Consider the following 25275-nt stretch of genomic DNA (forward strand, 5'->3'; position numbering starts at 1 on the left):
TGGTTAAAGTCTGGAACTCCTACCTAACAACACGGTGGGAGTATCTTCACCACATGGACATCAACAATTCAAGGTGGTGGTTCAACTCTTTCTCCAGGCAATTGTGAATAGGCAATAAATGTTGGCCTTGCCAGCGACACCCACATCTGAAGATCCTTTTTAATTGGATTTTTGTACATTTCTGTCATTAACATTTTAGATTTGATAGGTTATGATTACGATCATGTTAGTTTAGTTAAAAAAAAATCAATACTACGTAGATTTCTCATTGTGTGTTCAAAAAGTGAAATAACAAAAGATTACTGATTCAATCCAAGGGCAAAACTTGCACATTTAATCATTAAAACCATTTAACAAGCATAAAATGTTAAATAGTAAAAGTTGATGATATAAATGTTTACAATACAATCAACCCAAGTTTTAACACAGCTATAGTCATAGTGAATCACTTGTGCTCTTAAAACATCATACAAGGCTTGAAAGTTAAACCTTAACAAATTCACAATTGATTTTCCAACTTTAAGAACCAAATCTCGTCCTTAGAGAAAACGTCATGTGTGTTTGTTGTAATCATCCAGAGGGAATTTACTGTCTCTGCTGTTGCAAGACAGGTATTACCCTTACAGCATTTCCAACTCAAGGGTCGCCTTATGAAAATGATTCATTTGTTTGCTTTGTTACCTTAGGAAGCAAGGACAAAAATATTGCAGAATAATTCACAATAATGAAAAACATTCTTGTGATTCATTAAAAACTTGCATAGCAAACTTTGTGATTTGGATTGATGTTTTAACAACCTGAAGGACAAGAGGAAGAACATTTTTAGCGCAATTATCTGCAAACAGTATTCTTTATGTAGTTATTTCATGAAAAATGGTAATGAAGATATCTGTATCTTCTTCTTAGGCAGTCACTCCATGTAACTTGGAGGCAATCAACTTTTTCCATGATACACATTTATGAATTTCTAATACATGGGCAAACTGAGAAACAATATGACCTGCTAAGCGCTAGCCATTTTTCTGATAAAAGTGCATATTGTCGACATTCTGCATTTAAAAGAATATTTTTTTCAATATCTTGTACTAAAGCAGTAACCAAATAGGAAAATAAGGATTGCACACCACAGCAAGCTATCCAGCTCCTTCCATCTGCTCTGCCTTTTAATATCATATTTGATCTTTGATCTCAATTCTACTTTGCTTCCTGATCCCCATATCCATTGATTGCTCCAGAGCCCTAACTTTGATCAATCTTAGCCAAGAGCACACTCAATGATTGAGTAGCATGGCCTCTGGGGTACAGAATTGTAAAGATTCATAACCTGTAGAGAGAATTCCCCCTCATCCTACTCTTAAATGATCGACTTGTCCCATCAAGGATAAATGTAACAGAAGTTGTAACAAAAAAAGGTAAATTTGGGAATTCCAGTGCTGCATCACAGTTGAGGAAACACAGATCAGAGGATTACACCAACACTGCTGGAGTTAAAACCTCTAGCTGAATGAATGGCTTCTCATTCAGAATAACGAATGGTTGAATTGAATGCTTAATCATCAGCAGTTAAAATTATTTCCAGGGCTATAAATGAATTTGCCTCAAGATTTTTTAAAAATTTACTTAATGGGGTGATGAAATATTGAAGATATAATGGATTACACAAAAGATTTAGTCAAACAATATTTTATAACCAATAAAACATAAAATACAATAATACATTTCATTACAAAAACCACCACATTGTAATAACCATTTTGATGCTATTCTCCAGACACCAGGTAGGTAGGTTAACCATCTTCAATATTTTCATACATAGTACTCAGACATGTGATAGATAACAAAGTAATAATTTAAATAACATACACAAATTGAAATTTGATGTATCTTATCTACAGATTATACTAAAGATAAATACCAAATCCCTCAAGTAAACTGGACAATTCTGATAATACTGCTCAACCAAACGGGAAGACTGAAATACTCCTTATACTTGTACTGTTAAAATAGCATGTTTTTATTCATTCTCAGGAGGTAGACAGCCTGACATGTCCCTGCATGCCCTCAATTGTCTTCTTGAATCATTGTGGCCCTGTTAGTTTTATTCACACTTTTCTGCAGCCGTTGAAATTCAACTGAATGGCTTGCTAGACCACGCTAAAGGGCAGTTATCCATGAGCCCAGTCAGTTCATGGCATATTTCCTTCCCTAAGTGAACCAGCTGTATTTTTAACAGCAATCCAACAGCTTTAATGGTCACTCCTGCTGATAGCCAGTTTTTTTGTTTAAACCAAATTCAACTTCTCAAACTACCATCGGTTTAAATCTCATTCACTAGATTCACTAGTGGTCAAGTTACATAATATATAGGTTCACCACTGAATTTTGTTTTACTTTCATTCAACGGACATCATATTGACAGTTCATGCAATAAGTGAAATGTCAATGAAAAGGATAATATTCAACGTGAATGTCCACGACATCATTCAACTGACAATACAATACTAGGGCTCCATTTCTCTGCATCTGTGACTAGACGTACGGCATAAAACAAAAAAGTCTGATACATTAGGGTGAAATTTACCTTCCACTGGTGACAGGAATTGGAAAGGTCAGTTGACCTCGTGGGATTTTCTGGTTTCGGGGCGTGCGAGGCCAGAAGATCTTGCCCATTGTCTTTTTTAGCTTGCTCTTCATTCTTCATGAGATGAACTCTGCACTTGCCCTTTTCCCCAAAAGTACTGGCTGGAGTTTAGTTCAATGGACATGCGTGGTTCTCCATTAAATGCCCAATGATCTTACATCAGCCTTAATGAGTGCATGCGAATACAAACTTGGGTTGCTTGATAGCAATCGAGAAGGCTTTGGGCAAAAGATAAATCTCAACCAAAAAATCCTCTCCTTTAATCTAGAGATACTGAGATCAATTGTAGTATTTCCACCATTACATCTATCAAGATGGATCAACTCAGTACAAATTAAAACAAGCCCAAATGATACCCTGGTCTGTACAACTGAATCGCATCGCATGGGATAAGCTTCACTGAGCCATGGGTGGAGGCATAGCTAGGGAAACATAGGAGGTATGAATACTTGATTTTTAAGTCTTCATCACAGTTGACAGTAATAATTCAATGCAGTAAAGAAAGTTAGCTTTTCAAATGATTAGAAATAGAAAAGTAACATAAAGCTCAAAAAATGCCTACAGTTCTATAACACCAGAACAAATAGTTATGTAAACTCCAAAATATAAAATGCCATGGTGCTTTTTACCTTGCAGACTACAGTACAAGAGCATTATCCTATATTTCAAGATATTTTTTCCCCAGGTTTCTATAGCACTGACCATTCAGTATTCCCCATTTGATCTGCTTGTTGAAATAATATTCTACACTTGTTTTTCTACTGAATTTCCAGGAAACTACTGGGAGCAATCAGATTACAGATACTTCAAATAGCAATATATGGCTAAGATCTGAAAAGACAAGACTTCTATTAAGGATTCTCCAATAATTGAAGCAGCTATATACAAAAAAGGTCTGTGCATCATTTCTTCAGAGAAGTCTTAAAATGTTTAGTCAGTTTTAGAATCCCCAGAGGATCTGTAAATCTTTACTGATTACTTATTATCCTATTCCTTCTGACTATTTGGACCATATAAGGTCGAAATAACAATTTGGCTGGTATGATGGCATAGTGGTTAGCACCACTGCCCCACTGTGCCACCATACCAGCCAAATTGTTTTCTTGACCTTAAGGTCTAAATAGTCAGAAGGAATGCCACAGACCCAAGTTCAACTGGGGCCTCGGGTCACTGTGTGGAGTTCTCCCAGTGTCTGAGTGGGTTTCCTCCAGGTGCTTCACTTCCTCCTACAGTCCAAAGATGGGCAGGTTAGGTTGATTGGCTGTGCTCAATTTCTCCTTAGTGTGATGGAGATTAGCAGGATAACTTTTTGGGGTTACAGGGTTGGGGTCTGGGTAGGATTGTTGTCAGTATGAGCTTGATGGGCCGAATGCCTCCTTCTGCACTGTAGGGATTCTATGAATAGGCTGGTACGTATGGTTTGAAATTATGTTGATAATCAGGAAATGACATGGTAAGGAATTTGGGGAAGTGAACGGCACCATGGGTTAAAGCATCTCTTGGACAGGAGCTGGGGTTTTGTCAGATCAATGGGTTATTTCCCAACTGTCAGAACTGGCGAGATCACCAGTTCCATGGGGAGGTCCAGAGGAATCAATTCCCTTTTCAGCACATAATTTATCATATTTAAATCTTTTTCACAATTGAGCTCTCACCTGACCAGAGCTGCCAACCAATTAGAGGCTACCAGCTCCTCATAGCACTAGTAGTAACAGTGGCTGTTAGTGACACTGTATACTATGTGGCCCTGGATCACGGAAGGACCCAAGCCATGGGTGAATGAAGGTAGGATGTAGTTGTGGGATACGTGTTCGTAGGCAAGGGCAGGTGTGGCTTGCAGCTGCTGCCTCTGCCTGATGCCAGGTTGTACAATTGGGCACAAAGTGCAAAGGACACTCCACCAGGAAGCTGCTCACGAACTCAACCAGGTTTAATTCCCAAACCATCACTAAATTGCAGTAGAGTTAAGGACAAAAGGTGTCAGTTGGCTCATTAATTATTGATATTGATTGATATTCTGTCAACACTAGCCCAGAATCTTGCATCAATAACTTCTACCACCCAACATAATTAGGAAGGTTTTCCTGCCACCTGAGACTTTGCTATGATTAAGTGGGCCCAGTCATCGTGGGTGCTGCTGTAATGAGATACTTAAAATTCAGCCCCTGGTCTCAAATCCAGCGCAGATTCATACAAATTTTCAAATCCTCTATCTGCTGGCTTTATGGGTTTTATGTGAAAAGTTAAAAATTTATTTTATTAGTCACAAGTGGGCTTACATTAACATTGCAATGAAGTTACTGTGAAGTAAGTTGTGTCAACATTGTTGTCCTCTCTCCAGCGCCAATCTCCCTCAGCATGATAACCAGAAATAAATAGAAACTTGAACTTCTAGTTCACAGAATGGTACTTCCTGCAGTTCCTAACTAATGAAGCAGGTTTTCCCGAGGAGGTATGTAACAGCTTATGTTACAAATTATAATTAACAGCACTTTAACTTCACCTTTATAGTAACTATTTTGGCTTGAAGAATCCTTTTTACAGTACTAAAACTATCTTCTTGTGTGTGAAAACATATGAAGTTTTAGATTTTTAAATTAATTAGCCTTTAAGACATTTGTGCAAAGCAGCAAATAAAACTCAGCAGACTTCAACAGTGCCAAACCTAAGATATTCTCATCAACTGCAGCAAATCTACACAGAGCATTCCAAACGAAATAAATTTCCCCTCCCAAGTATTTTTTTTCAAATGGTTTCTAGTTACACGTCTCCTCCAAAGGTCATACACTGAGAGCTAAATGGCACGAGCAGGTTAATTGCAACTCTTTGCTGGAACTGACACTTTGCCCTGATCCTCCACCTTCTTGATAGCTGCCTGGATGGCCTTCTGATCACCCAAAAATTCATGTGGTCTAACTGGATGAAGGTTCTCATCTAGTTCCAGAAGAACAGGCACTCCAGTAGGCAGGGTCACATTAACTATTTCATCATCTGGGATACCTGCAATAAAAATACAAGTTAATTAGAAGTAGAAGTTTGAAGACTGATGGTATCCTAAAGGTCTCCTTGTTGAGGCAAGTTTGAAAATGTTGGGTTACTATAAGAAAACCCTTACAAGGCTCTACAGTAGTATTACATATAGTAAGTAACTACAGTACAAAAAAAAGGCAGTCAAATGATCCAATGGTCCTTTTTTATTGACACCTCAGAAGAATTTGGCACTGAAAAATACGTATGGGTCTTTGCAAGATTCATGTCTGCATTACGTGCAATTTCTCCAATAATGATCTGCTATTTCAAAACACTCTACTATTAATCCAAATTTAACACAATATGGAAAGTCTCAACAGTCACATAAATATCAAAACAAACAGCAATTAAATGATGCTAATATTCACAATCAAAAATAAACCATATAATTCTGTCTCATTGTCTAAAGTCTTTATTTTAGTGATCATGTGAAATGCAACATATTTATACTTGAAAGTGCTAACACCATCTTGCATTTGGATAGCATCTTTAACATAGTGAAACATTCTAATGGCTCATTCACAAAATTTTACACTGAGCCACATAGTTTACATTAGGATACCTGGCTAAAAGTTTGTTAGAGGTAGGTTTTATAATCAAGTGGTGAGAGAGAGGATTATGGGGGGGGATTTCCAGAATTTAGGGACTAGACACAGCTACGAATGGTGAAGTATTTAAACTAGAAGATACTCTACAGGCCAGAGAATTGTAGGGCTAGAATAGTTAAGGAAATAGGGATGGACAAGATGTTCAAGGGATCTGAAAATTAGGATGAGAATTTTCAACTGTTGGATCAGGAGCTTGCATTGATCTGTAAGCACAGGGTTGGTGGATGAAGAGGACTTGATGCAAGTTCAGAAGGGGCAGAGTTTTGAATGAGCTGATATCGTCAGGCTGGAAACTGGGCACACGGCTGGAAAAGCAGTGGAACAATCAGGTCTAGGAGTAATAAAAGGCATGGATGAAAGCTTCAGTTGATGTTGAAGCAGTGACAGAATTGACTAATGTTGGAAGTGGAAGGAGGTTGTCTACATGGATGTTCATGTAGAAGCTCATCTGGAACTCTTAACCACGTGCTTCAGACAGATAGTTGCCACAGAGAAGGAAAATGTCAGTGCCTAGGGAGTTTGTGGTAGGCTCCGTACACAGTTGTTTTGGCCTATCTATTAAAAATGTAACTACCTATCCTCTAATTGAGAAAATATTTAAACAGTTTTAACTTGCAGTAAATCTGGTCAAGACCAGAAACCCCGATTTTAAACCTTGAGTGCTCAACCATCTAGTTTCCAGAAGTAGTGCATTTATGCAGTCTCAACAACAACATAATCAAACTATAGATATCAACAGACCTTGGTGTTGATTAAGGATTTATCCAGTATTAAGAACAGCTTTTTACAAAGCTAATAGCCTAGAAAGTTCAAGCAGGACAAAGAATTCAACAATAGAACTTCAAACGAACCTCAGCTGCCCAATCTGAAGCTAATAACAGCAATTAAACAATTATTTACAATCTTTTTCACTGACATACAAACATTAAAGTTACAAAATATAACTAAAATTATGCTACTACACTTTTCTAAATAGAAAGAGAGTGGGCATAGATATATAGTAAGCAAGCCAGCTTTTTCTAGCAGTTAGGTTTTCCAGCAGTTGTGTGCGGAAGATTGTTGCTGATTAAGTTGAGCTGTTCCTCCAAAAGGTACATGATAATGGTATGTCGCTGAGTTGGGGCTTCTTCATTCCAGTGAAAGCTATTTTTTTATAAACAGAATCACAAGCCACAATTAATGCCAAAAAATTTTCCTGCACTCGAAATTAACTTTTACAAGTGTGGAGTCTTATTCTTTCAGATGTTAACTGTTGATGATTTAGAATATAAAATTTCAAACATTGTCTTTTAGCTCTCTCAATTCCATCTTTCTTTTGCGAAACCTTTTCCATTTTGATAGGTCACAAGCCAGGGATTTTCATGAGTCGGCAGGAATGTTGGACCTTGTCAGGGATGCTTTGAAGACATTCCTTCAGCACTTCCACTGTACTTCTGAGAGATTCATACATAGTCAAGTTCTGAGTAGAACAATTGATGTAAGGCATATGAACGACATATTCTGTATAACGCTTTGACATTGGGCATGTTGGTTGAGGAGAAAATGCTGCTTATGGACTGCCATTCTTACTTTCACAAAGGGGAAAAGAAGTGTATGCTAGGGAAGGGATGCTCTGATCATGACTATATTCAAGAAGGGAGAGAAATTCAATTGTGGTAACAGTGCAGGTGTCTCATGGCTGTTTGCCACAGGAGAAGACCATTGCAAGGATTCTCCTCAATCTCCTCTTCCCAGTGGCCTAAAATCTCCTTTCAGAGTTGCAGCTTTAGTTTTCAGTCACCAAGAGGCATCACATATGATCTTCGCTGCATAACAAAGTCCAAGAAAAATGCAAGGAACACTCCATTTGCATTACAAGGTCTTTTCACCCTCATGAAAGATTTTGGGCACGATCTTACCAGCTGTTCATGCCACATTCTCGCTGCAGCGAAGTCAGAAAATTTGGTGCCCAGCCAAATCTCCATTATTTGGTGCCCAGCCAAATCTCCATTCATTGCAGCAGAATGGGAAAATCCCGCCAGCAAGAATGGCCATAACCCTCCAGCCTTTGACTCTTGTCCACTGCCCATGCTAATTGAATATCCTCCTTAAACTTGGCTGCCCTCAAAAAATCTGTTACCATGAGCCATGATCCTCATCAACAGGTCCACCACAAACCTCGCCTCAGTGAAAACTGGGGTTCAATGAAACTGTCATTACACCAATTCTCCTTTTTATTTTCCTTGTGTAATGTTGCAACTCAACTCTAACTTATTATTTACAGGCATGGTGGTAATCTGTAGAACAGAACTGTTCAACCAAGCTGCCTTCAATTCAAAACCAAAATTTATGAGGCTGAGTCTGACTGTTCATATTTGATGAACTTCTAACTACGTAAGCTTAAGATTGCTTATTTCCACCTGCCATCATCATCCTACTTATGTTTGCATCAGCTTCTGAAACTTTTATTATGTTCCTTGTTACCTTTGACTTGTCCAAGATTATGAGGCGCATGGAAAGAGTGGATAAGGGGCACCTGTACCCCTTAGTGGAAGGGTCAATCACAAGGGAACACAGGTTCAAGGGGATGGGAGCAAAATCTTTTTTACCCGTAGGGTGGTGATTAGGATTAGCTAGCTGGGAGGTCAGATGTTTCTCGTGTGTCAGTACAGACTAAATGGGCCTTTTCTGCACTGTATGATTCTATGACTTAACTGTTACCTGAACTGATCAGCAACTCTCAATCATCTCCTGGTAAACTTGAGGTGATCCAAAACTCTACTGTCCATGTCCTAACTCGTACCAAATCCTGTTCACCCATCACTACTTCCTATACTGGCCAACGGGGAAGCAGCTGCTCAATTTTAAAATTCTCAACCTTGTTTTCAAATGACGCCATAGTCGTGACCCTCTTTATCCTCTATAATCCCTTCTACTTCCACAAGCCTGTCAAGATTTTTGGGCTCCTCCAGTTCTGGCCTCCTGATTTTAGTTGCTCCATAATTAGTGGCTGTGCCTTCAATTGTCAAAGCCATAAAGCCTCTGGTATTTTAAAGCAAAAAGAAAGTCTATGGCCAGTTCAATTACTTCAACTGCTGGTATGGTTTGCAGGCTATGAAAATACTCTATCAGCCTCTGGTGACAGAAATTGGATACTGCCTTTCCACAGTTTGGGCAAAGAGCCTTGTGGTGTATTCTCTCTACAGCTCAGGTTGGTGAGACATTCCTCCTTAGCTTTGTACTTAATTAAAAAACTTAAATACATAATCATATTTCACATATAAAGTACAGAAAAAAGTTCAGGATAACATGGCAATATTTTATAACAGTTGGCATGTCTGTATTTCCTTACTGACTGTACAAAAGACAAACAGACCTTTGGATATTTTAATCTTCGACTAAATATTTGAATCCTAGAATTTATAACATAAGCCAAGTTTAAATACTGCAAACCACATTCCGCTAGCCAACTTTATTACACTGAATTAATGAACACCTTTTGCTTCAGGGCCATAAGGACACGATGTAGGAGCAGGAGTAGACCACTCGGCCCATCGAGCTTTCTCAGCCTTTCAATACAATCACAGCTGATCTTGGGTTTCAACTCCACTTTCCTGCCCGCTCCCCATATCCCTCAATTCCAAAAGACCTGGTCGATCCCAACCTTAAAATATGTTCAGTGATGGCATATTCCAAACCCCCTGGGTTGGAGAATTCCAAAGATTCACAACCTTTTGAGTGATTTCTCCTTTTAGTCCTAAATCATTGGCCCCTTTTCTTGAGCCTGTTTCCCCCGTGTTTTAAATTTCACAACCGTTAGAAACAATCTCTCAGCATTTGCGGTATAAATTGGGTTTCAGGAAGATACACTGCCCTTCTAATAATGCTACAGATTTTCTTAAATGTCCACCTGAGCAGGCAAGCCAAACCTTAGTTGAGTGACTTATCTGATTTTCTAAACAAAGGGCCCGATTTCACCATTGTGTTGCGCCTGTTTTCAGGCATGAAAGCTTGGCAAAGTCGGGCATGAGGTGAGTAACGCAATCAACGCCCACCTCCACGCCAGTTCCCCCTTTACTGAGGCCCAAAAATGGCTACGATTGGGACCTAGCCTGAAATGGGCGCAATGGCCATTTGCATGCATTTGAATTGACTTAATGGGGTGCACGCCTGCCTTTACCAGTACTTACCCGTTTACCACTGTTCACCCATCTAGAATCAGCACAAAACAGACATGCTCTATATGTCTGATTCGGATGCTCCTCAGTGAGGAGGTAAGTGCTGAGCATCCGATGGCTTTCAGCTTGAGATCCAGGGTGGGTGGGGGGGAGGGGGGGAGGGGGTCCACTGCCATTCTGCTTGAGATCAGGTCGGGGGGGGGGGGGGGGGGTCCATTGCCGTTGTGTCTGAGATCAGTGGGGGTCTGCTGCCACTCTGCCTGGGGAATGGGGAGGGGCCCACAATTGGTCTGGGTGACAAGGGGGTGATGGGATAGGGGGTCACTAATGTTGTGAGGGAGGGGCAATGTCTGTGGGGGCCAGGGGGAGACATTATCCCGCTTGGGTGGCATGTGCCAGGGAAGCAACATCCTATTTTTTTTTCTGCACATGCCTTGTTGGAGGCGCTGATCGGAGCTGCAGGGTTTCGGGCACGTTAAGCCCCACCCACTGCCTTTTGCAGCATGATTTGGACTCACTGATATTTTTGCAGGCAGAGTGAGTAGGGGGGAGGCTCACAATGGATCCAAGAGACAGATCTGAAACACTCCCAGTTTCAAGTCCGCCCAGCACTTAAAATCAAAGTAGGGCCCAAACTGTCTGTGGTCAAATCATAAGAACATATGAAATAGGAGCAGGAGTAGGCCATCTAGCCCTTCGAGCCTGCCCTGCCATTCAACAAGATCATGGCTGATCTGAAGTGGATCAGTTCCACTTTCCCGCTTTCTCCCCATAACCCTTAATTCCCTTGACTATCAGAAACCTATCTATCTGTGACTTATATATATTTAGTGAGGTAGCCTCCACCACTTCAATGGGCAGAGAATTCCAGAGACTCACCACCCTTTGAGTGAAGAAGTTCCTCCTCAGCTCTGATCTAAACTGCCCCCCTCTTATTTTGAGGCTGTGCCCTCTAGTCCTGCTGTCCTTTCTAAGCAGGAAGAATCTCTCTACCTCTACCCTATCTAGCCCCTTCATTATCTTGTACGTCTCTATAAGATCCCCCCTCAGCCTTCTAAACTCCAACGAGTACAGACCCAGTCTATTCAATCTCTCTTCATAGGCTAACCCCCTCATCTCCGGTATCAGCCTAGTGAACCTTCTCTGTACTCCCTCCAAGGCCAATATATCCTTTCGCAAATGCGGTGACCAAAACTGCACACAGTACTCCAGTTGCAGCCTCACCAGTGCCCTGCACAGTAGCAGCAAGACCTCCCTGCTTTTATATTCTATCCCCCTCAGTATAAAGGCCAACATTCCATTTTGGGGACTGAATCTACAACCTTAAGACTCAAGCTGCGACAATCTTATGGGTTTAAAAGCATTGCAAGATGCAAAATGCTTTAAAAAAGCTCGTTTAAAAGGAGCTTTGCATTTACTTCCCTAATGAGTGCGAGATTAGATTTATGAGGCTCATCTCAGACCAACAGGTTAACTGCAGTCGCTCCTACGTTCTTGCATACAGCAATCTATTAATAAAGTAATGCATTGCAAATATGACTCTGGACATTTTGCCATTTCTAAATGTCAAAGTTCATTTCACTCGCTCTAATTTAAGCTGTATGACATATCTAAAAGATAAGGTTGTTTGTACAATGTAAATTTCAAAATATTAAGAGTTTAGGATGGCACATTTTAAGATACAGGATTCCAACTTTTATAAACTAGAAAATGAATTGTGCAGTGTTCAGACAAACACTGCAAAAATGTCCAACTATGCCAATTTAGTTTGGCCTCTAATACAGCAGCAATGCTACGATAAACTTCAGTATCCCCAACCCAATCATAAAAAACATTCAGAAATGATCCAATGATCCTGGAATCTACAGGCACTGGCAAACTCAGACTAAACTTGATGGCTGAATAACCTGCAACAAGCTGTTGGGTCTATACCACAGGACCATGTGGGCAAGACTGGCAGCTGTGGGATTGTGTTCTGGTTTTCAGGGAAAGGAACTAAATCAGGAGAGGTGCACATTTGCATTTTGGGATGCAATATTTCTGATTGATCCATTTTATTGGTCCTTCTCCCACCATTCTTTATCTAACCTGATCAGCATAACCTTCTTTTTCCTAATGTTCATGTAACTTCCCCTTAAATGCCTTTAACATTAGTTTCCTCGACTAATCTTCGTACGAGTCCCATATCTTAACCACTCTGGGTAAAAAACATTTTACCTGAGCCTCTTAATTGGATTTACTCATGATTATCTTATGTTTATGGCCCTAGTGTTAATATTGACAAGTGAAAAGCTCTTCTCCATTTCTACCTTATCAAATTCATTTTTAAGACACCCTTAGCATCTCCACACATTACTTCAAGTATGCTCTAACCAATGTGCTATGCACTATTAATAACTTCTACTTCTTAATTCCATCCCTGCGGAAATGAACTCTAGAGTTATTTTGCTTCTTGTAATGGCCTTAATAAACCATTGCAGCTTTTGGTGAATTGTGCATTTGGAATCAGAGACATCTCTGTTCCTATTTGTTCTATTTAGACACATAGGTTGAAAAGTATCTCGGGTGAGTGGTGCAAAATGGGTGCTATCAGACAGTCAGATGCTGAGTATACTGGGTGGCTGGTCCAATGAAAATCTTCATAAAATCATAGAAACCCTACAGCACAGAAAGAGGCCATTCGGCCCATCGAGTCTGCACAGACCACAATCCCACCTAGGCCCTACCCCCATATCCAGACATATTTTATCCACTAATCCCTCTAACCTATGCATCTCAGGACACTAAGGGGCAATTTTAGCATGGCCAATCAACCTAACCTCTTTGGACTGTGGAAGGAAACCGGAGCACCCGGAGAAAACCCACGCAGATGTGAGAAGGATGTGCAAACTCCACACAGAGAGTGACCCAAGCTGGGAATCGAACCCAGGTCCCTGGGGCTGTGAAGCAGCAGTGCTAACCACTGTGCTACCATGCTGCCCTTTTGTATCTTTTCTAGAGGTGAATTTCTACCCCACCACCTCTCACGTATCTACTTGGAAATTAAATTGCCGTTCATTCGGAAGTTTATTATTATATTTTGTTTGGAATTAGGCAAAATTTTCAAATTGTACTTCTGATTCAGAACTCTGCGTAAATAATGAGAAACAATGGTCACAGCACTGATCCTTCTGAAACACAAGTTTCCACCTTGTGGACATAATGGAAGTTCCAACAGCAACAGTATTCTCATGGCTATTTAAAATACTACTCTCACACGTTGTCTGAAAAATGGTAACTAATACCAATGTAGTCCGGCGGCACAGGGGCACAGTTTTGATTCCCAGTTTGAGTCACTGTCTGTGGAGTCTGCATATTTTCCCTGTGTCTGCATGGGTTTCCTCCGAATACTCTAGTTTCCTCCCATAGTCTGAAAGACGTACTGTTTAGGTGCATTGGCCAGGTTAAATTCTTCACCAGTGTGCCTGAACAGACACTGAAGAATGGCAACTAGGGGATTTTCACAGTAACTTCATTGCAGTGTTAATGTAAGCCTACCTGTGACACTAGTAAATAAATAAAATAAACTCATTAAAGCTCTAGTAGTTGACTAGGATGTTGCTATATAAATGATTTCATAGTTTTACTGGTTTTATCATAGGGAGAGATTTTCCCTATTACACAGTAATTCATATTCATCATCCCTACTACTCTTTAAGCAGTTGTGAAGGGGTCCCACTACCCAAGTTTTAGCAGTATGTCCTTCAATAATACAAGACAACCCAGTTGAAAATGGATGTCACAGATTTGCCTATGTCCATCTCAACAATCCATGGTAAAGCACAACATACATGATTACATATTTAAACCGTGATGCAAGGAAATAAAAATATACATCTTTTACAAATATATTACATTACCTTCCAGATATTTCAGCAGAGCCCTGGCACTGTTTCCATGCGCAGATATTAGAATGCATTTCCCCTTTTTCACTTCCGGCACAATTACATCATGCCAATAAGGCAACAACCTGTCGAGAACTTCCTTCAAACTCTCGGTTTTGGGTAACTTTTCCTTTACAACATCACAATAGTCATATCTCCGATCATTGTAAATTTCATAAAAGTATGAATGTGATTCATCGATTGGAGGAGGGGTGATATCATAACTTCTTCTCCAAAGCTTAACTTTTGCTTCTCCATGAATCGAGGCCAACTCTGCCCGGTTAAGACCGATTAATGCTCCATAGTGACGCTCATTAAGTCGCCATGAGCTTATAGTTTGTACCCATTCTTGTCCCATCTCATGCAAAACTATCCATGCGGTTTCAATGGATCGGCTCAAAATAGATGTAAACACAAGATCAAATTCAAATCCTGCTTCCTTTAGGACTTTTCCACATGTTTGGGCTTCTTTGATGCCATTGGGAGTCAATCTCTGATCAACCCAACTGCAAAATCTGTTTTCTTTGTTCCACGCACCTTCGCCATGCCTTAGTAACACCAGCTTGAACGTCATACTGATCTAAGTGCAGCTTCAAAGGCTTCTGAAAAACAAAATAAATAATGTTAGAATTATTTGGAAATGTGGTCATTATAGATTGGATACATAACCATTACATATATTTAGAAGGTCAGAAAATTACTAAAAGGCACAGTTAAGATTAAGAAACATATAAGGAGCATCAGCCATGTGGTTATTCAAATATCTGATCAAAGCTATACTGCTAATGGTGGACTTTTGTCATGACGAGGACATTTGCAATTGATTGGCCAGACTGGACACAGTGAGAAAAGGGGGGAGAAAAAAGGGAAGGTGAAGCAGGCAGAGAGAAAAGGGGAGAGTGAGGAAGGGGGGAAAATGGGAGAGTGATGGAGAGAAAAAGAGGGAGGTTATAAGTGATAGGAGTGAAGTCAGTACAAGATAGAGGAGGTAGAAAAAAGAAATTAAAAGGCCAAGAGAGAGGGGGTGAAAATCCAAAATTCCCAGTCCGCATTAGCAGTTAGTCGGTTTGTAGTCGATGGCAATTTGCATGCCTTCTTGAGCTTTCTTCTTGCTCTCGCATTTTCAGCCTCCTTCTTCCAGCTTTGACAAAGTTTCATCTGGACTCGACACGTCAGCTCTTTTTTCTCCTTACAAATGCTGCCAAACCTGCTGAGACTTTCTGCACTTTCTTGTTTGGTTTCAGATTCCAGCATCTGCAGTAATTGGCTTTTCTTCATCCATCTGCTTAAAAAGTGGCTACAGCATAGTGAAGCAAGACTTGCCATCGGGGGCATTGAGTGCACTTTCTTCCCAGCTGCTGAGGTCAAAGTCAATCTTCAAGTCTAATTTCGGGGTACATTTAAAATGTTTCCACTGGCTGTCCTCTGATCTTTGACCAGTCACATGCTGGGAGTAGAGAGCACCTTTTAGAAGGCTAATATACTTTATTAGTTTGCTATTTAGATCAGGTCAAACGTCATAGAGAAAAGGTCAAATCACATAGTGCTACAGATATATTTCAAGTTGTACTTACTATCAGAGAACAAAATCATATTTCCAGAATACGATGCAGTAAAACCTAAAAGTTAAATGTTCAAATCAGGCATCCCTGGCCCAGTACAGTGTATTACTCTTTCCAAAAGATCCCAACCAATCACAGCAAAAACAGCAGAATTAGAAAGCAATGTATTCAAAGAAAAGAATGATGTGTATGGGCTTCCTATTCATCTCCAGGATAACAAAAGGTAGCAAAGTCAACAAAAGATACGATCAGAAGATTAACTCGATACAAAATGTTTCAAATGTTAAGGTTACTTACAAATAGGAACAAAGCGACTTTCTAACAAAGAACGATTGAGCTTTCTTCAGTTATGCACACAGCAGCCAATTATTTTCAATCAAAAGTCAACAGTTATTTTGCCAAAGAAGTCTTGGTCTCAATTGCTAGGGATATTTAATGAGTTGTAGCTGAACAAATCTTTTGACTTACTTCATATTCTCAACAGAATAATTAATTCAAGCCAGTTTCAATTATTGCAATTTTCAAAGAGCTAGATGGATTTGTCGTCACAGAGCCATTTGGTCCATTAGGTTCACATCGGCTGTATTGAGAAATTCAACGAGGACAATTTCTACACCCTATCCCTGTAGCCCTGCATGCAAAGTTTATTTCCTTCAAGTGCCCACCCAATTTCCTTTTGAAACCACTATTTGCCTTCACTTCCACAATCCTCGGAGACAATAAGTTTCAGGTTGTTACCATTTGCTTCTATGTTCACTTGTTACTAAATAATTCCAGTTAAAATTTTAAATTATGGCGACTGTGAAGTTTTTTTGTTTTGCTCCATTGCATACTGAAGACAAGACAGGATATTTCCAGTAGATAAGGACAACAGACAAATTGTTCTGTTCTCGTAAACTATCCAACACCAAAGCCTGAAATTTAGTAAAAACAGAAAGAATCAGGGGGCATGAGTTGGCACTAAGTAAGCATAACCAAGGCTATAAACAGCCATGGGGTGGGTACAGGAGCATAGTATGGCATAAAAGACAAGAGGGACCAAGGGGACTGGGTGTAGTGACATAGATTGGTACATAGGGTATGAGGGACCATGAGGGGGTCATGAAGTGGCATGGGTCAGCATAGACAAGGCATGGGAAATGATAGCTAGAGGGTTTTTCTTTAATTGTTTATTTACAGCTGGGACGAAGTCCCTGAGAACCAATGCAGGTTATTCACACAGTAAACCTCTTAGACCCAGCAGCCCTGTGGCTTCCTTCAAACTCTTTCTTAGGACAGTCGGCTCCCATTCACACTTGCCCTGGAATGAAAATTAGACCATCTGGGGAAATTTCTTGTGTCATGTTTTAAAAGTAGTCGAATTTTCCTGGCTTCACTCTCCCGATTGGAGGAAAAAGAAAATTCAGGCCCATGTCTCGTTCACCCATTTTTCCATCCTCACTGACCTACACCTCAAATTTCAATCTCTTTATGGCCTTGCTCCTCACCATCTCTAATCTCCTTTCACCCAATAACCACTTCTCCCCACACCACCAGCCCACGTGAACACTGCATTCCTCTCACTATAATTTCCCCCATAAGCACTAAATCCCTCTGAATCTCCCTCTTCTCTTTGAGATACTCCTCACTACAAAGGACAGAACATTAAGAGGAAGGGAAGAAAAGACCCCAACAAGAAAAACAAAAGTCTCCTTTTATTTGTAGATCCATGTTGCCATAACAGAAAACTGCAACAAGAAAAAAAAGCACTTTAGGATTCATGCCTCCTCCCAATACCGTATCTTGTTTTCGATGCAAAAAGCAAATCACATCAGTCCATGTTCAGACAGTTGTGCCTGACTGTATTTTGTGTATAATATAGTACACTGCCTGTTTCTATAAACTTGCTATCAGATGCTACTGAGAATTAATGTACATATCATCTATTAGAAGATATAATAATCAACAAATGTTAGATACTTTTTGGAACAGGCTAAATTATTAAGCAGGTTTATGGAAAGAGCCATTCATAGAAGCAAGCAGTTCTAAACTGTTCACATTCAACACAGAAGCACTTCAACAGATAAGGCAGATAAGTCTTGTTTAAATCTAAACCAGGTTAAGCTTACCAACAGACATATCTAATTGGAATCATTACATTATTTTAGTTAACTGTTTTTACCTGGAAAACTGCATTCTCAACAGCTTGAGCTAGACAAGTAATGAACTCAGGGCACTGGCCTTTTACTAACCATATCAGTCAGGCAGGAGAGATCATGGTGTAGCCCTGTCTCAAATTCCTACTTACACTGGTGCTGTAATTTCATCTGCAGCAGGAAATTAATATTCCTTTTTAAAACTGGTGTCATGTGGATCAAGTCCTGTAATTTTTTTCTGCAAGGTAAGATTAGCTGTATAAGTGCTGGAATTGTTATGCTTCTGCTCTCTCAATGCTCAAAATTTTACAATTTTAAAGGTAGAATACCCAAAACGTTCCAAATCCAGTTATTAATTCAGGGCAGTGAGTATTCAAAATGCCCATAAGATGGATTCTCATTCAATGACTATCTTGCTTATAGCTTCAAATAACTTTGAATCCAGTAAAAACTTCAGATTTTTTCCCCTTCACTGGGGCAACATGGTGGCGCAGTGGTTATCACTGCTGCCTCACAGAGCCAGGGACGCAGTTTGAATCCCAGCTTGTGTCACTGTCTGTGTGGAGTTTGCACATTCTCCCTGTGTCTGTGTGGGTTTCCTCCGGGTTCTCTGGTTTCCTCCCACAGTCTGAAAGACATGCTGGTTAGATGCATTGACTTGAACATGCACCAAAATGTGGTGACTAGGGGGAATTTCATAGTAACTTCATTGCAGTGTTAATGTAAGTCTTACTTGTGACACTAATAAATAAACTTTAAAACATGATCTACATCTCAGTCTTTATAGCAAGATTTCATCAAGAATATGATGAAAATGGCTCAATTTGTATGACAGAAAATATTTTCCATGCCCTATTTTCAAGGCCTTTTACAGCCCCCCAAAAAAACTGCTTCTTCTAAATAAAAGGCTGACACCAGTTAGCATGATGTATTCAGAAACTAAATTTTCCGGTATTGCCTAAAAGACTCCTTCTAAAGTTACAATTAATGAAAAAAGTTAACTTTAAAAATTTGAAAGGACGGTGTTTTTGAAGAGTAAATATATTGTGAAAATAGCCTATCTCTACCCTTGGCCATGAACAGTTTTCAAGTTCAGTGGCCTGCTCTGGATCAATTTGTTCCCAAATATTATTGAACCACTGGTAAGAAGTTAACAGGATGGGTGAGAGGAGAAAGGAGGGTGCGCATGGACACAGACACAAGAAAGGGATTGGATTGGCCTTACCTGTGATTGCTGCAATTGGAGCAGTAAGGCCACATGGAAGATCCAGGGGATTACTGTGAATATGTATTGGGTGTTTTTTTGTGGAAGGAGAAATTAAAGTGTTGGGAGGCAGTGAATTTGGTTTGCCAATAACAAGAGGAGAAAGAGAAAACAATCGAATGATATGGGCATTGAAGTCACCAAGGATGAGAAAACACTCAGTGAAAAGCAGTCATCACATATAGTGAGAACATTTTTATGTTACTTGGGCGAGTGGTAGAGAATGAAGGTTTTAAAGTGAGAGCTGAGAGGGGGTGGGACAAGGTGAGACGCTCAAAAGAGGTACATGTGTTAAGAGTAGCAGGGGACATCATCAAATCATGCGTGGAATTCTCCAGCTGCTCTGGTCTAAAAGCCGGAAATTCCTGCCTGACTGTCATTCTCCACATTCTACACTAAATTCCAGTGACAGGCAGGATGTAAGAAGCCCAGCCCACATGCTGGTCTCAGAGCATCAGTTAACATCATTAAGTTATCTACGTGTACAAAATACTAAAAAAGAGGCAATGGCATAGTGATATTGTTACTGGCCTGGTAATCCAGAGGGTAATGCTCCGGGGACCTGGGTGTGAAACCGGCAGATGGTGAAATCTGAATTTCATAAAAAACAAACTGAAGTTTAATTATGACTGTGACTGTATTGAAACTTGTGAGTTTGGATTTTTTTTTCCCCAAAGAATATACCTATGAAAGTTTTGGGATGTATTTTCTACCTTAAAAGCGTCATAAAAATACAAAATCTTGAATTGTACAAGTGAAACTCAAGCACTATAATTTGAACTGTTTGATTTAAGATGAAACAGCATTCCCTCTAATCAGTACAGTGTAATCTTCATTATATACTTGCAGAATAAACCTCAAAACAGCAAAACACATTTAAATTTCACTGGGCGCAGACTGTAAAATTGAGGTCCTAACAGTCAAACTAATATTTCAGATTCAATAGGTACCACAAGTAATAATGAATATTAAAATGATCACAGACACATTAAACTATATTTCACAATACTGGGATGATAAAGCTTTCAAATATTGATCAATTTGGTGCATAAAATTGAAGGTATCTTATAGTAATATGCACGTTACAAGGCAAATCATTGCTCCAGTCTTGTATTACAAGCTCCTTAAGATTTATGTCAAAATTTTGAACAAAAGAGCAGAGTTGCAATTATCCAACAACTGATAATATCTCAAATATCTCAAAAAGTAACTTCACACAATTTATCAAATAGTGACTTATTTGCACAAATGAAATAGCCAAAGACAATATAAAATAGCCAAACACAGTAAATGACACAGAAGTAAAAACTAAGCTTATGAAATTTAACAGTTTGGCTTCTCAATCAAGTACCAACTATTCCACTGAACCACTTGAAAGAGATCCAAGAGTCCATAATCAGTCTTAGGGCTACCTATCCCTATTATCCCTATTATTGAGCTGTCAAATAATCCTGAATGTACATTGATAATTATTTGGTGATAATATTAGAATGTCATAAAAATGTTTACACTCAGTTTAAGTAGTGTTTTTCTCTTATTCTGTTGAATTACCATGCAACAGAACCCCATAGGCATGGTAAAAAAAAACCCCAAGCATCTCTCAAAGCTTTACAGCAATTATGGATTTGTGCTCCAGTCACGTCCAAGCCTGTACTTCCATTTAAAGACTTTAGGTCATGTATACTTTTTGTTCAAAGTAAACCTATCGATATAAATATGGAAAGTCAGAAACTGATTTATTAAAAATTGCTGATGAGTAGAAACCCACTATTTTCTGCCTCCATCTCTCCAAAATGACTTATGCAGTCACTGATAAAGCATGAGTTCCCAGGGTAGCCCAAGAACACTGTTGACTTTGGCACACCAGTATCAGTTTTGTGAATAGCTCCTAAATGGCTTCAGAATACCTCTACTGTTCCAAATTCAGAATTGGTTTCAACCCCTTCCCAGTTTTAGAGCATCATTTCCAAATGCTAAAATGTGCCAGTATTTAGAAATACCGCCATTATATTTTGTTGGAAAAAAACTGGTTTGCCAATAACAGACGCCATTAATAATATGCAAATTGTCCAGCAAATTTTGGAAAGGAGATATTCAGCCAATTGCAAATAGTAACAAGTTGCCAGCCATGAAAAGGGCTGACTAGGGCTTAATGACTTCACCAAATTGTTTCATTTTCATGTTGAGGAAACTCATTGCAAAAGTTAAGTTGTGTAAGTAACAGTGCAAGTATTCTTAAGAATTAATCATAATTTGTATCAACCAACCCATTGATCAAATCACAGAATCCCTACAGTGCAGAAGGAGGCCATTCAGCCCATTAACAACAATCCCACCTAGGCTCTGTCACTATAACCCCATGTATTCACCTTTTTAATAATCCCCCTGACATGAGGGTCAATTAGCACAGCCAATCAATCTAACCTGCATATCTTTGGACAGTAGGACAAAACCAGAGCACCCGGTGGAAACATGTAGACACAGGGAGAACATACAATCTCCACACAGTCACCCAAGGCTGGAACTGAACCTGAGTCCTTAGTGATGAGAGGCTGCAGTGCTAACCACTGTGCCACCCAGAAAGTAAAGAATAGGGAGACTTATGATTTCAATTTGTGAATTCTTTTAAATTTTAACAATGTACAACTTTTAAATCAATGTTTTTTCCTTACATTTACTTTCTCTCTGCCTCTTTTGAGGCTGCATTGTTTAAACCTTGAAGCATGTACATGGAAATTTTTAAAAATCCACTAATTTGAATGCAAACCAGTAAAATGTTATCAAAAATCTCTGTCCTTTGCATTTGCTGAAACAATAATGATACAAAAGTTGCAAGTTGTTTTAGCTTGTAAAAGCATTAAAAAAAACAACAGAAGGGGTGTTATTTGGTACAATTCTCCACTGGCTTCTAGCCCCCTCTAATCTCAAGGTTATAGTAAGTAGACTCACAAGACCAGGTTAAAGTCCAACAGGTTTATTTGGTAGGACGAGCTTTCAAAGCACTGCTCCTTCATCAACTTCATTAAGGTTATGGCACAGCGGCAAGCACTACTGCCTCACAGCACCAGGGACCCAGATTCGATTCCCGGTTTGGGTCACTGTCTATGGGAAGTCTGCACGTTCTCCCTATGACTACATGGGTTTCCGCCGGGTGGTCTGGTTTCCTCCCACTGTCCAAAGATACGGGGGTTAGGTTGATTGGCTGTGCTAATTGACCCTCATGTCACTTCCTCCCACAATCTGAAAGACGTGCTGGTTTGAAGCATTGGCTTTGTGCCCAAACAGGTGGCGGACTAGAGGATTTTCACAGTAGCTTCATCGCAGCCTATTTATGACACTAATAAATAAACTTAAAAACTCATTTTTCCATCTCCTCCAATAACGACCCAGTGATGCCTGAATCCCTGTCTCACAAGCTACTTTCTAATGATTCCCAAGAAGGGAGGGTGCTGATTGATATGGAATGAATAAAGGTAGGGAAGTTATTGGACATGATGTTGGATCCGTTGCTGTTGCTGCTGCTGCTGCCCATCCTTCTGGCTGACTTTAGCTCAGTCACCACAGAGGCACATAGCTCAGCCTCCATCCTGCTCTCTCACTAAGAATGTCACCCCACGTTAAGACTTCTCTCCAGTGCACAGCCCCCTATGCGGCCCCCCACCCCCCGGACCCCCAGCTCACCGCCTCTGTCGCTCCGCCGCCCTCCTCGGTCCACAGCCCAGGCTTCCTCCCTTTGCTGCCCTCGCCAGGCCCACCGTCTCCCAGCAACAGGCACTGGCCAATCACGGGACGCGGCTCTTCCAGCCGGCCGCGAACAGCCCAATCAGAGCGCGCGTAACAAAAGACTGTCCCTCCCTGATTGGCCAGCGGAACTAACTGAGCCGGTTCAGGCAGTATCTGGTGGAGGGAAAGAGTTAAGACCGAGCAGGTTGAGATAGTATCTGCAGGAGGGGAAGAGTAACTGAGCAGGTTCAGTTAGTATCTGGAGGAGGGGAAGAGTAACTGAGCAGGTTCAGGCAGTGTCTGGTGGAGGGAAAGAGTTAAGACTGAGCAGGTTGAGATAGTATCTGCAGGAGGGGAAGAGTAACTGAGCAGGTTCAGATAGATCTGGTGGAGGGAAAGAGTTAGACTGAGCAGGCTTAGATAGTATCTGGTGGAGGGGAAGAGTAGCTGAGCAGGTCAGTTATTCTCTATGGAGAGGGAAATAGTTATACTGACCCAGTCAGACAGTATTTGTGAGGGGGAAGTGGTTATACAGAGCAAACGTTTCAAAACTCAAAGTTTATTTATTAGAGTCACAAGCAGGCTTGCATTAACACTACAACAAAGCTACTGTGAAAATCAGCTAGTTGCCACACTCTGGCACCTGTTTGGGTACCTTGAGGGAGAAATCAGCATGGCCAATGCAACCAGCAGGTCTTTCGGACTGTGGGAGGAAACTGGGGCACCTGGAGGAAACCCACACAGACACGGGGAGAATGTGCAAACTCCACACAGATGCCACCCAAGCTAGGAATCAAGCCCAAATCCATGGTGCTGCGAGGCAGTAGTGCTTGCCACTGTGCTGCCAGGTCAGGCAGTATCTGGAGAGGGAAAGAATTATACTGATTCTATCTGATTTAATTTGATTTGATTTATTGTTGCCACATGAAAAATATTGTTTCTTGTGCACTATATAGGCAAAGCATACCACACATAGGGAAGGAAAGGAGAGAGTGTAAAATATAGTGTTAAAGTCATAGCTAGGGTGTAGAGAAAGATCGATTTAATGCAAGGTAGGTCCATTCAAAAGTCTGACGGCAGCAGGGAAGAAGCTGTTCTTAAGTTGGCTGGTATGTGTCCTCAGACTTTTGTAGTCTTTCCCTGATGGAAGAAGGCAGAAAAGCATATGCCTGGGGTGTGTGGGATCCTTAATTATGCTGGCTGCTTTTCCAAGGCAGTGGGAAGTGTAGACAGAGTCAGTGGTTGGGAGGCTGGTGATGGATTGGGTGAGGAAGAGAATTACATTGATCAAGTTAGACAGTATTTGTGGTGAGGGAAATCACAGTTGTTGATGTATGAGAACAAAATACTAGAAATGTACTGCAAGCTTGTCAGTATTTGTAAAGAAAGCATTGGTTTGTTAGTTCTTTGCTTATTTGTCTTTTTTGCAAATCTCTAGTTTGTTTCTAATGTTTTAACAAAAACAAAGAACAACCCAGCACGGGAAACAGGCCCTTCGGCCCAACAAGCCCGCGCCGCCGCATCACACTACACCTATTCTACCCTGCGAATCTACAAATAGAACCCCTGACTTAGCCAGATTCAGGGGAGAATAGTGTCAATTTGGTAAAACCAATCAGCCTAAGAGCACATCTTTGCGGTGTGGGAGGAAACCGGAGCGCCCGGAGGAAACCCACGCATCCACAGGGAGAATGCACAAACTCCCACAGACACAGGCCCAAATCCACGTATCTGCACAGCTAGCAGTGCTAGTCACCGAGCTGTTGCGGCGCCCGTCTACCGGTCCAGGATCAAGCACACACACCGACACGAAGTACTAGGCCACTCCCGGAACCTCCAAGAGCAGACCACGCACTACCCACCGTGTGCATGCCCCTCATTTGACAACGAGGTGGACCTCCAACTGCGGAATAAAAAGACAAAAACGTTAATCACAAGCCTGCCTTTCCGGTGTCTCCCGAGGTTCTAACCCTTATTTAATAACCCCTACCATAACCCTCCATCCTCGTTTCACTCATGTGCCTATCTAACTGAACCTTAAACGAGTCCAACGTTCCCGCCTCCACCACCCTACTGGGTAGCGCGTTCCATACCCCCACAACTCTCTGCGTAAAGAACCTTCCTCTCATATCCAAATTATACCTCACCCCCCTCACCCTTAAATCATGTCCTCTTGTATTTGTAACCAATCTAGGGAGCAGTCTTTCACTATTGACTCTGTCTATTCCCTTC

General features: G+C 40.6%; 1 protein-coding gene across 2 annotated transcripts; it reads right to left on the reverse strand.

Moving 5' to 3' along the window:
- Positions 1 to 318: 318 nt before the first annotated feature.
- Positions 319 to 23071, reverse strand: bpgm (2,3-bisphosphoglycerate mutase). 2 transcript variants are annotated; one of them, XM_080207260.1, is made up of 3 exons: positions 23002 to 23071; positions 14336 to 14961; positions 319 to 5641 (listed from the first exon to the last, which is right to left on the reverse strand). In XM_080207260.1, the coding sequence occupies exons 2-3, from the start codon at positions 14931 to 14933 to the stop codon at positions 5454 to 5456; spliced, it is 786 nt and encodes a 261-aa protein (XP_080063386.1). In that variant the 5' UTR covers positions 14934 to 14961; positions 23002 to 23071; the 3' UTR covers positions 319 to 5453. The 2 variants fall into 2 exon arrangements, with proteins under 2 accessions (XP_080063386.1, XP_080063385.1); XM_080207259.1 differs by lacking the exon at positions 23002 to 23071 and adding an exon at positions 18083 to 18171.
- Between the last annotated feature and the right edge of the window lie 2204 nt (positions 23072 to 25275).

The sequence above is a fragment of the Carcharhinus amblyrhynchos genome, chromosome 19, assembly GCF_965287045.1.
Source record: "Carcharhinus amblyrhynchos chromosome 19, sCarAmb.v2.hapA, whole genome shotgun sequence".
NCBI classification, from domain to species: domain Eukaryota; kingdom Metazoa; phylum Chordata; class Chondrichthyes; order Carcharhiniformes; family Carcharhinidae; genus Carcharhinus; species Carcharhinus amblyrhynchos.

Coding starts and splice junctions, on each gene's coding strand:
- bpgm (XM_080207260.1), bottom strand. CDS start 14,933: ATGACGTTCAAGCTGGTGTTACTAAGGCATGGCGAAGGTGCGTGGAAC. Junction 5,642..14,335: donor TCTGCTGAAATATCTGGAAG/GTAATGTAATAT, acceptor TTTTTATTGCAG/GTATCCCAGATGATGAAATA.